At 40.8% G+C, this 13591-nt stretch overlaps 1 protein-coding gene across 1 annotated transcript in view; it reads left to right on the top strand.

Moving 5' to 3' along the window:
• stk17b (serine/threonine kinase 17b (apoptosis-inducing)) overlaps window positions 1-13591 on the top strand; it is a 79336-nt gene that overhangs the window by 19423 nt on the left and 46322 nt on the right. The window contains exon 2 of the mRNA XM_062067826.1: window positions 4126-4338. Coding sequence (XP_061923810.1) covers window positions 4126-4338 — 213 coding nt within the window. The remainder of the gene's footprint in view (window positions 1-4125; window positions 4339-13591) is intronic.

Genomic DNA, 13591 nt, shown 5'->3' on the forward strand with positions numbered 1-13591 from the left:
AAGATGTGGTCACTCACCAATAGCCAAATGCAGTCGGTGACCAAAGCATTCCATCACTCGGGAGTTGAGAAGTCAGTAACTTAAACGCCATATTCTTTTGAAAAGTGTTTTGTGTTGTTGTGCATCAGAGAAGCCTCCGTAAATATACAAGGGGCAGAGTTGAGCCAAAGAAAATGAAAGCAGATCATACCCTGTGCTGTGCCCGTCAGGGGCATAGAAGAGCAAACGGCCACAACAAAGACACATCAAAAGATATTGGTATTGTCGCATTGTCTCAAATATAAATCTCTTTATATCTCAAATATACCGGTACAATTGTAGTACTGGTATACCACTCAGCCCAAGTTAGATATAATTGGGCTACACCACAATTTATCTATTTATTATTATTATTACTACTATTATTATTATTATTCTGTAAATGCTCCAAAGCATTCACACATGTTTTTCTACACCAAAATCAATCTATTTATTTTATTCACACATTTTTATACACCAAAATTCTTCTATTTATTGTGTTCGGTTTCATAATACACCTAACGGTGCAACCTGGACACATCATCAGTGATTCTCCCGGGGTCATAGGGTGTTTCGGGTCTTAATCAAACACCCTCTCCCGGGCGACCCAGCCGAGGGTGATCAGTCCCTCGACTTGTGTCCAGGTAGCGCTCCACGCCACGCGTCCTCCCTCCGACGGTCTGCCCCGGGGTTGCGCCGGTGGTGCTTGGAGGTTCCAGGCACTGTGGGGAATGTCCGGGCCTGGGTCCTCCTCCGTCTCATCACCTGTGCGTTGCACCACGGGTTTCCTCAGGCAGCCTATCTTGATCTTATGTGTCTTCATGGTTTTTCGCAGCGTTATATGGGTGCTCCCTTGCAGGAGCTGCAGCTTGGGATACTACCCCTCCCTGCCCCGGTTGCCGTCTTTTCGGGCTGTCAACTGTCTCTCCAGTTGTCACCACTCTTTCGAGGTTGTCATCCAGCCTCTTCCTGGAAGTCAATGGCGATGCCATACTGGATCGGTTTCATAATACACCTAACGGTGCAACCTGGACACATCATCAGTGATTCTCCCGGGGTCATAGGGTGTTTCGGGTCTTAATCAAACACCCTCTCCCGGGCGACCCAGCCGAGGGTGATCAGTCCCTCGACTTGTGTCCAGGTAGCGCTCCACGCCATGCGTCCCCCCTCCGACGGTCTGCCCCGGGGTTGCACCGGTGGTGCTTGGAGGTTCCAGGCACTGTGGGGAATGTCTGGGCCTGGGTCCTCCTCCGTCTCATCAGGGCCGTACAAGGTACTGGCCCTGTGCGTGAATACTCCAAAGCATTCACACTGTTTTTCTACTCCAAAACCCATCTATTTATAATTATTATTATTATTGTGTGAATGCTCCAAAGCATTCTCATACATGTTTTTCTGCACCAAAATGCATCTATTGTTTGTTATTAATATTGTGTGAATGCTTCAAAGCATTTACACATGTTTTTCTACACCAAAATTAATCTATTTTTTATTACTATTATTGTGTGAATGCTCGAAAGCATTCACACATATGTTTCCCACAATTCCCAGATTTTTCAGGCGATTCAAACCATTCCAACTTAAAAATATTCAGCCTGTTCAGAAATTGTGTGCTCACCTTTAAAGGCCTACTGAAATGCATTTTTTTTTATTTAAACGGGGATAGCAGATCCATTCTATGTGTCATACTTGATCATTTCGCGATATTGCCATATTTTTGCTGAAAGGATTTAGTAGAGAACATCGACGATAAAGTTCGCAACTTTTGGTCGCTGATAAAAAAAGCCTTGCCTGTACCAGAAGTAGCGTGACGTCACAGGTTGAAAGGCTCCTCACATTTCCCCATTGTTTACACCAACAGCGAGAGCGATTCGGACCGAGAAAGCGATGATTACCCCATTAATTTGAGCCAGGATGAAAGATTTGTGGATGAGGACGTGAGAGTGAAGGACTAGAGTGCAGTGCAGGACGCAATTTTTTTTGCTCTGAGAGTAACTTAGGTACAAGCTGACTCATTGGATTCCACACTCTCTCCTTTTTCTATTGTGGATCACGGATTTGTATTTTAAACCACCTCGGATACTATATCCTCTTGAAAATGAGAGTCGAGAACGCGAAATGGACATTCACAGTGACTTTTATCTCCACGACAATACATCTGCGAAACACTTTTGCTACGGAGCTAACGTGATAGCATCGGGCTTAACTGCATATAGAAACAAAAGAAATAAGCCCCTGACTGGAAGGATAGACAGAAAATCAACAATACTATTAAATCATGGACCTGTAAATACACGGTTAATGCTTTCCAGCCTGGCGAAGCTTAAGAATGCTGTTGCTAACGACGCCATTGAAGCTAACTTAGCAACGAGACCTCACAGAGCTATGCTAAAAACAGTAGCTATCCACCTACGCCAGCCAGCCCTCATCTGCTCATCAACACCCGTGCTCACCTGCGTTCCAGCGATCGACGGTGCGACGAAGGACTTCACCCGATCATCCGTGCGGTCGGCGGCTAGCGTCGGATAGCGTCGGATAGCGCGTCTGCTATCCAAGTCAAAGTCCTCCTGCTTGTGTTGCTGGAGCCAGCCGCTAATACACCGATCACACCTACAACTTTCTTCTTTCATTAAACAAATTGCAAAAGATTCACCAACACAGATGTCCAGAATACTGTGGAATTTTGAGATGAAAACAGAGCTTTTTGTATTGGATTCAATGGAGTCCGAATACTTCCGTTTCAACGATTGACGTCACACGCATACGTCATCATACATAGACGTTTTCAACCTGAATTTTAGCGGGAAATTTTAAATTGCACTTTATAAGTTAACCCGGCCGTATTGGCATGTGTTGCAATGTTAAGATTTCATCATTGATATATAAACTATCACACTGCGTGGTCGGTAGTAGTGGGTTTCAGTAGGCCTTTAACAAATCCTAAAAAAATCCTGGATTTCCCAGTTTTCTGGGAAATTTTCCCCATTCAAAATTAATTGTCCATTTCAAACTTCCACAATTCCCACATTTTTCAACGGATTCAAACCATTCCACCTTCAACACATTCAACTCACCCTGGACATTCAAACTACCATTTTTCCATATTTTATTCTCACCCTATTTCCAACCTTTTTACATTCAACGAATCCTTTCACATTTTAACATATTTTCTAGCATTTTGTCTAACTCTGTACATTGTAAACCTATTATTCATGGATTTCGTTCCTTGGCGCCATGTTACAAGTATGCTATCTTTTCCCTTGTTAGAATGCTGAGTTTTTATGCCAGCATTTTAGCTCATGTGATCTATTTACACCTTAGATGTATAGATGATGTTACTTTGCAACCTCTTGAAGTTTGCTAACTTTTCTAACTATACCAACATTTAGCATTTCAAGATTCATACTACATTTCAGTACAGCTTCTGCTTTTCAGCTCTCAAACCATTTTAACCTATAACCTATTTCAACTTTCAAACCATTTCTAAATTCCACTAATATTTCAGTCAGCTAACATTCAAACCATTTCAAATTCAAAGCATTTCAAGATTTAAACGATTTCAACATCCAAACCATTTCTACATTCATCCTACATACCATTAGCATTTCAGTTCAGCGTCAGCTCTTCAACATTTAAACCATTTCAACATTCAAACTATTCTTACATTCATACTACATTCTATCAGCATTTCAGTTCAACTTCAGCATTGGAGCATTCACATGCAATTCCTTCAGGATTTGCCTCATCTAGTTATTGAATACAATTAAAATAAAGAGTAAGATTACTTATTTAGTGTTAGTATATATGTGGTCACGGACCCCTGTGTAGTCGAAAAGCGCCCCGAGGTCAAAAAAGTTAAGAACACCTGGTTTACAGCACAATCAGGGGAAAGGGCGTGTTTGATTTGCTCACCCTAACCCACTTACAGCACACAGTACGGCTCATCTCCCCTCATTACAGCGTTTAAAAGAAATGTATATATCTCTGTTATCAGAGTTTTTGTTTTTCAGATTTATTGGTATGACGTCATGTTTCCTGCCTGATAATTACCCTTAAAATCATTACTCAACTATTTCAGTAATGTTTGTTGTCTATGTGCTTCCTAAGGGGTAAATTTGCAGTGGTCAAACGCTGCTTGGAGAGAACCACAGGAAAGCTGTTTGCTGCCAAGTTTCTACGAAAAAGGAGGCGGGGTCGTGACTGCAGGGCAGAAGTCATCCATGAGATGGCGGTTCTGGAGATGGCCCGAAACAACCCCAGAGTGGTCAACCTGCATGCCGCTTATGAGACAGATCATGACATCGTCTTGGTGCTGGAATTGTGAGTTCACCTTTGAGTTTACATTAAGTAACATTTCATAAGAGCAAATGGATAGTATCCAGTTGACATGAACATAACCTGCTTTTCTTGCCTTCATTGTATTCCTATCATAACAGAAACTTAAACAAGATTGCTTTGAAGGACCTGAGTCCTGTATTGTTCTTGGCTGACATGTGTTGACTTTACAACAATTACACACCTACTTACACACCTTGTTCTTGAGCAAGTAAACACATTAACTTATTCATCTTTTTTTACGCAACATTGTTTTTCCGAATGCGTCTGTTTGAGTCTTTTTTGTTTTTATATACCAGCCACCATCGCGACCCAGAGAGGGACAAGGGGTATAAAATGGATGGAAGGATGGATAGATTGACTTTGATGCTTCAGAGTGCTGTTCAATACACCTTCTTTACACTCTTGCTTGTAAATGTTCAACCTGTACTTAACAAAGTGCGGGAATTAACTTGCTTTCCCCTGACTTTGTTATATCTCTGATTGTAAGCATTCTAATCTTTTTAAGTGAATCAAAACGGCTACACAAGGTCCGCCTGCAAATAGGGTTAACGCAATACCATAATTTGTTATTATAAGCGCTAACACATACAAACTATTTATAACGGCTTGCGTGCCTATGCTTACATCATCAAATGGTCTGCTGCGTCCTTGCTTCCCTGCTCGTAGATGTTTATTCTAGGTCAGGGGTCTGCAACCCAAAACGTTGAAAGAGACATATTGGACCAAAAATACAAAAAACAAATCTGTGTGGAGCCACAAAAAATGAAAAGCGGTATACAAGTCTTATAATGAATGCAACACATGACGTAAGTGTCTATATTAGCTATAATAGCCTACTATCAAAATGACTTTAAAAGTCTTATATACCGTATTTTCCGCACTATAAGGCGCACTGGATTATAAGGCGCACCTTCAATGAATGGCATATTTCAAAACTTTGTTCATATATAAGGCGCACCGGATTATAAGGCACCTATGCATCCATTAGATCAGGGGTCGGGAACCTATGGCTCGCGAGCCAGGTGTGGCTCTTTTGATGATTGCATCTGGCTCGGGGATTTTGGCTTTTCAGATTCAAAAAAATATTATCGCTTGTTTTAATCCATCCATCGATTTTCCACTGCTCATGTCATGTTCAGGGCTGCAGTTGGCTGCAGGAGAAATTGTCCATATTAATTGTATGATAATAGCCTACGTTGGGCGTTGCTGGGTAAACAGGTAAACGCCCCCTTTTGAATCAGTATGTGTGGTCATTAGCTCAAAGCTAACCCTTCGATGAAGAAGATGGCAAAAAGAAAAAAAGATGAGGAGTATCGTACCTTTCAGGACGAATGGACCGAAGAATTCGCCTTTGTGGAGAGAGCAGGTTCTGTGTTTAATTTGCAATGACAAAATTGCATCGATGAAACGGTCGAATGTAAAGCGGCACTTCGACACACGCCATGCTACCTTTGCATCAAAATACCCTGCGGGAGACAGAAGGAAGAAAGCGTGCCAAGAGCTACTGAGCAGGGTGCAAGCTAGCCAGCATCAACTCCGCGTATGGACCCGGCATGGTGACTATAATTCCGCTAGTTTTGCTGGATCTTTAGCAATAGTGAGGAACGAAAAACCATTCACAGATGGCGAGTATGCTAAAACGTTCATGCTGGATGTAGCCAATGAACTTTTTGATGATCTTCCGAACAAAGACAAGATAATTAAACGGATACAAGACATGCCTCTGTCGGCAAGAACTGTTCATGATCGTACCATCATGATGGCAAACCAAGTGGAGGAAACGCAAGTGAAGGACATAAATGCAGCGTCATTCTTTTCCCTGGCTTTGGATGAGTCAACAGACGTAAGCCATTTGTCGCAGTTCAGTGTGATTGCAAGATATGCTGCTGGTGACACACTACGCGAAGAAAGTCTTGCTGTTCTGCCAATAAAAGGGTCCACAAGAGGTGAAGATTTATTCAAATCTACCTATGGATAAACTTGTCTGTGTGTACTGATGGTGCTCCGTGTATGGTGGGGAAAAACAAAGGAATTGTGGCGCTTCTCCGTGAACATGAAAAGAGACCCATCCTAAGTTTCCATTGCATTCTACACCAGGAGGCACTTTGTGCTCAGATGTGTGACGGGCAGCTTGGCGAAGTGATGTCGCTGGTCATTCGTGTGATCAACTTTATTGTTGCCTGAGCCTTAAAGGCCTACTGAAATGATTTTTTTTTATTTAAACGGGAATAGCAGATCCATTCTATGTGTCATACTTGATCATTTTGCGATATTGCCATATTTTTGCTGAAAGGATTTAGTAGAGAACAACGTCGATAAAGTTCGCAACTTTTGGTCTCTGATAAAAAAAAACCTTGCCCCTACCGGAAGTAGCGTGACGTTGTCAGTTGTTCACTCCCTCATATTTTCCTATTGTTTTCAACGCAGCTAGAGCTATTCGGACCATTACCCGAGGATGAAAGATTCGTGGACGAGGAACGTTAGAGTGACGGACTAGAATGCAGTGAAATACATATTTTTTTTCGCTCTGACCGTAACTTAGGTAAAAGCTGACTCATTGGATTCCACACTCTCTCCTTTTTCTATTGTGGATCACGGATTTGTATTTTAAACCACCTCGGATACTATATCCTCTTGAAAATGAGAGTCGAGAACGCGAAATGGACATTCAGTGCCTTTTATATCCACGACAATACATCGGCGAAACGCTTTAGCTATGAGCTAACGTGATAGCATCGTGCTTTAACTGCATATAGAAACAAAAAAAATAAACCCCTGACTGGAAGGATAGATAGAAAATCAAAAATACTATTAAACCGTGGACATGTAACTACACGGTTAATGCTTTCCAGGCTGGCGAAGGTTAACAATGCTGTGCTAACGACGCCATTGAAGCTAACTTAGCAACCGGACCTCACAAGCCAGCCAGCCTTCATCTGCTCCTCAACACCCGTGCTCACCTGCGTTCCAGCGATCGGCGGAAGGACGAAGGACTTCACCCGATGCGTTTGGCGGCCCGGAGACGTAGGAAGTCAAGGTGAGGTCGCGGCTAGCGCGTCTGCTCTCCAACAAAGTCCTCCTGGTTGTGTTGCTGTAGTCCGCTGCTAATACACCGATCCCACCTACAACTTTCTTCTTTGCAGCCTTCATTGTTCATTAAACAAATTGCAAAAGATGTCCAGAATACTGTGGAATTATGAAATGAAAACAGAGCTTTTTGTATAGGATTCTACGGGGTACCATAACTTCCGTTAAACTGACTACGTCACGCGCATACGTCATCATACCGCGACGTTTCAGCCGGATATTTCCCGGGAGATTTAAAATGTCACTTTATAAGTTAACCCGGCCGTATTGGCATGTGTTGCAATGTTAAGATTTCATCATTGATATATAAACTATCAGACTGCGTGGTCGGTAGTAGTGGGTTTCAGTAGGCCTTTAAAGGATCGCCAGTTCAAAACACTGCTGGATGAAGTTGGAAATAACTATCACAGTCTGCTTTTGCACAGCAAAGTGCGTTGGTTGTCAAGAGGGAAGGTGCTCAGCCATTTTGCGGCTTGCCTGGATGAAATCCGGACTTTCCTTGAAATTAAAGGCATTGAGCATCCTGAGCTAGCCAAAACTGAGTGGCTCCTCAAGTTTTACTATCTCGTGGATATGACTGAACATCTGAACCAGCTCAACGTGAAAATGCAAGGCACTGGAAATACAGTGATATCCCTTCTACACGCTGTGTTTGCTTTTGATAACAAGCTGGAGCTCTTTATCATGGATCTTGAACAAGGTCGTTTACTACATTTTGAAAAACTGAGACAATTTAAAGATGCATGCACAGCAAGTGAGCCCACTCAAAACCTTGATCTCCACCAGCTAGCTGGCCTCACATCCAGTCTCCTACCGTCATTCAAAGCACGCTTTGGAGAATTTCGTGAGCACACTCGTCTTTCATCACCGATCCAAACGAGTGTTCACTGAACACAGCCGACCTGAGTTACTGTACATTCCTGATGTCTCCCTCAGAGATTTTGAAGCGGAAGTGGCTGACCTGAAAGCCTCAGACATGTGGGTGAATAAGTTCAAGTCACTGAATGAAGATTTGGAAAGAATCGCACGACAGAAAGCGGAGTTGGCGAGCAAGCACATGTGGATAGAAATGAAAAAACTTCCACCCGAAGACCAGCTGATTATCAAAACTTTGAACACGCTTCCTGTCACATACGACACACTGAAGCGTGTGAGTATTGCTGTATTGACCATGTTTGAATCTACGTATTCATGTGAGCAGTCATTTTCACATCTTAAAAACATCAAGTCCAACCTACGATCACGTTTAACGGATGAAAGCCTCAACGCCTGCATGAAGCTCAACCTCACCAAGTACCAACCAGACTACAAAGCCATCAGCAAATCCGTGCAGCACCAGGAGTCGCATTAATGGTGAGTATTAAAACAACATTATTTAAAAGAATAAATTTAGAGGCTTATTATACACACATTTAGTTGAATTCAGTCTTAAGCTTAGGCTTGACTCAGGGAAAAGGACGCCCCTGCCATGCATAGTCCCATGAGAAGTCTGCTGTTCAACACCAAGCGACTCATGCTTAATTGGGATTGACGCAAGCCCTGGGCCGATCACCCTGTGGCTGGCCACCCCTGGAGAGGGCATCTAGTGATAAGGCCGAAACGCCCAGTGACCCAGGGGCACACTACTGATGATGCGTCCAAATTGCAAAACACCCATCCACCATTTCACCAGCCATCACCAAACACTCTCAAGTATGTGCCAGCACAAAGGAATTTTACAACTTATCCTGTGTTTTTGTAAACCAAAATTAAAATGTATTATATGGCTCTCACAGAAATACATTTCCAAATATTTTGCTTTCATGGCTCTCTGAGTCACAAAGGTTCCCGACCCCTGCATTAGATGGAGCTGCGCTAAAGGGAATGTCAACAAAACAGTCAGATAGGTCAGTCAAACTTTATTAGTAGATTACAAATCAGCGTTCTGACAACTCTGTTCACTCCCAAAATGAATAAACAGCTGTTTTATTATTTCCCCCGAGGTAAAGTCAGTGACGTGGTGTTTTGTTTATCTTTTAACAGCAAGGTATAAGAGTAGTGCAACATTTATATCACATAGTGGAGGGGAACTTTTCCCTGATTCAATAAACACGTAAAAAACAGTGACACTGTTACGGTAAATCTAACGTTAGTGCAATCACAATATAGTAACACTCGAAATAGTGCAGAGCAACAATATATCAATAACTCAACGTTGCTCAAATGTTAATGTCACACAACACAACACACAAAATAAACATGTAAAGCTCACTTTATGAAGTTATTCCTCATCCACGAATCCCTCGAATTCTTGTTCTTCAGTGTCCGAATTAAACAGTTGGGCGGATACGGCATCGTCGAAGTCGTCATTAATGGAGTCAGTGTCGCTGCTGCTCTATTCCCGTGTTCTACTGCGTGACTGATCGTCTTGAGTTTAAACTCTGCGTCGTAAGCGTGTCTCTTAATAGGAGCCATTTTGGGGTCTTTACATAAACAAACAAATGGAAATCAAAACGGCACGCCTCGCGCAGTCATATATCCCAGCATGCACCGCACGCTTCTTCTTCTACGGGGGCGGCTGCTTACCGTAGAAGAAGAAGCGCTTCTTCTTCTACGGGGGAAAAAGAAGTTGGCGGCTGTAGTAGTTGCGAGACCTAAACTTTATGAAAATGAATTTTAGGTTTGTTGTGGCTCAATATTGGTTCATATATAAGGCGCACCGGATTATAAGGCGCACTGTCAGTTTTTGACAAAATTGGAGGTTTATAGGTGCGCCTTATAGTGCGGAAAATACGATAATCGTTTTAATGAAGACAACACATGATGTAAGTGTCTATATTAGTTATAATAACCTACTATCAAAATGATTTTAAAAGTCTTATATAAGTGTCATAATGAAGGCAACACATGATGTAAGTGTCTATATTAGCTATATTAGCCTGCTCTCAAAATTACTTTAAAAGTCTTATATAAGTGTTATAATGAACAACACATGATATAAGTGTCTATATTAGCTATATTAGCCTACTATCAAAATTACTTTAAAAGCCTTATATAAGTGTTATAATGAAGGCAACACATGATGTAAGTGTCTATATTAGCTATATTAGCATACTATCAACAAATTAGGCATAATGATGCAATATGTACATACAGCTAGCCTAAATAGCATGTTAGCATTGATTAGCTTGCAGTCCTGCACTGACCAAACATGCCTGATTAGCACTCCAACAACTCAACAACATCAACAAAGCGCACCTTTGTGCATTCACGCACAGTATATAACGTTTAGTGGACAAAATGAGACAAAGAAGGAGTGGAAGATTTTACATGTAAACAAACTGTTGCGACACAGTGCACGCTACGGTGAGTTCAAGAACCGCCGAAATTAGTAGGACAAAACGATGTTCACCAAATACTCTCATCAGTGAAACATAAACAGTGGGCTTTCTAACATTTGTGAAGGTTTGTGTCATGTTTGTCCTCAAACAAAAAACATACTAGAACAAAACATTTATTTTTCCCCAATCTTTTTTCATTTTCAATCCTTTTTTAAAAATGCTCCAGGGAGCCACTAGGGCGGCGCTAAAGAGCTGCATGCGGCTCGAAAGCGGCGGGGTTCCTGACCCCTGTTCTGGGTCATAAATCCTGCCTCTCACCTGAAATGTAGATGTCTGAGAATATAAATATCCGACAAGTTGGGACACTTTGACAGCCATTTCAGGACCTGAAACTTGCGCAAACGACACAAGAAGTGTTTGTTTCGATCAAATATAATTAATATTTAGAATGCATTAAAAAAAAAAAATCTAGCCGTCACATGTTTTTCATCATGATTGTGACTGAGAGGCAAAATTCCAAAAAAAGTGCAATTCCCCTTTAAATAAGTAAACATTACTTTCTCCGGGGTTTAATAAAATCTGAGTGTGCCACAACAGGTAGACAGAGGGGCCACATGCGACCCCAAAGCCTTAGTTGCAGACCCCTGGTCTATACCAACACAGTGGTACCTTGACTTGAATTTATTTGCTTTTGTGACAAAGATCGTAACCCGAAATACTCATATATCAAATCAATATTGTTTAAAATTAAAATTAAATCACATTCAATTTTGCCATTTTTGTCCCCCTCATAAACAGCACAATTTCAACACAAACATTTTTTTTCATAAAAAAACTTACATTTTCGATAAGAACTACAGACCCTGACAAAAGTCCTGTCGTTTGGGTACAAGTTGACCTTAAGTGCCCCCCTTATGTAAATGGTAAATTGGTTATAGTGCTTTTCTACCTTCAATGTACTCAAAGCGCTTTGACACTATTTCCACATTCACACACACATTCACACACTGATGGCGGGAGCTGCCATGCAAGGCGCTAACCTTGCTCAAGGACACAACGGACGTGACGAGGTTGGTAGAAGGTGGAGATCGAACCAAGAACCCTCATGTTGCTGGCACGGCCACTTTCCCAACTGCGCCACGCCGTCCCCGATATGTCTAATCAATTTCCATCCCAAATAATATTTTGGTGCTTAAAGAAAATGCTGAAAAGCATTCTAACGTTCACAGCTTGGTAAAGCCACACTGTAAAAACTGTTGCCTAGATCCAACTCAATAAAAATAAGGCAACAGTTTCCAAGCACTTTTTGTTAGTTTAGTCAACTAATTGGTATTTTGAGTATGTAGAACTTAATAATATGCATTTCGATTTATGCAAAAAGATTAAGTTGCGTTTACAGAAAAAGCCAAAAATTTTTGTAAAATCAATGTAAAAAAACATCAGCATATTAAACACACAAGACTTAATTAAAATAAGTAACATTTAAATGAAAAAATAATTTTTGTACTCAATATTATTAATTTTGACCAACTTACCCTTTCTTTGTTTTGAAAATGGAAAATGCTTAAAATAATTACTTAGAATAATAATAAAAAAATCAAGACATATCAAATTCCAACCTTTATTAAATCATTACCATATAAAAACAGTGGCAATGAGCTGGACAGTATGAACAGTCAACATCCATATTTAGTGTATAGAAAGCATGACCTCAACTTTTTAAAGTGCTGTATAGAACACCTTCACAGTAGTTTTCTTTTTTTAACCGTATACATATTATTAAAACATTTTCACAAGCCATATCCAAACCGTGTCAATAAGCTGACAGTATTAACAGTCAAGAACATCAGTATTTAGTGCATAAAAGAATGCATGACCTCAGCATCTCAAGTTTTACTTAGAACATTCACAGTACAGTTTCTTGCTAAAACAATTTAACATTAAGATTATCTGTACTTCTGTAACAATTCACAAGCAGAACACCTTCACAGTAGTGTCTTTCAGTGTGTATATTTAGAAACATTTTAACTTAAACAACTCACAGATCCCTCCTTCTGACCAGCTGGAGCTTCACAGTGGGGCAATTTAGTGTGTATAAAACATAAACATTTTTTTAATTTACACACCAGAAGCAATGACCTGGAGCTTTGTATAAAGCCTGAACAGGACAAACCGTTACAACATTCTGAAGAGTTCCACTCAATGAACAATGAATCAGAATCAGAATATCAGAATAGTTTTATTGCCATTGTTTGAGAACGGGTTCACAAACTAGGAATTTTTCTTGGTGCAAACGTGCGACATAATATAAAATATATATGTATAATGATTTTGAACAGACACAAGAAAATAGCTGTTCAAAAGTGCAAGCTGACAGTCATGGCTCACTGCCTAAGCTAGAAGTTTGTTTTTGAGAGTCATGAATTTGGGGGTTGGTTTTGGGCGCAGTGTGTCGAGTCCCACAAAAAGTCTTTGAAACACCTCAAATGTTTTGGAAAGTTTGGATGGATACTCAAGATTAAGTGCATACGTCAACCCCAGAAGTAGGCAGCATGCTTTGGCCAGGTTTCCAAGATGAGTAAGGACTGGTACTCCCTCAATGATGATTCCTACTGCATTTGGCTCACGACAGATGTAGATGCTCATATTCTTCATTTCCAGGTCCTCATGGACAGTGGTCTCTGCAGTTCCCTTTGAGATACAAAAACAGTAATTAAAAAAAACCATCTAATTTTATATTTAATATAAGTTGTGTGATTTAATTCAGATAATGATTACATTTGTGAAGACCATTTTGAAAACTTTTGAATTGTAATTTGAGATCTTGT

The sequence above is a fragment of the Entelurus aequoreus genome, linkage group LG13 (genome assembly GCF_033978785.1).
Source record: "Entelurus aequoreus isolate RoL-2023_Sb linkage group LG13, RoL_Eaeq_v1.1, whole genome shotgun sequence".
NCBI classification, from domain to species: Eukaryota; Metazoa; Chordata; class Actinopteri; order Syngnathiformes; family Syngnathidae; genus Entelurus; species Entelurus aequoreus.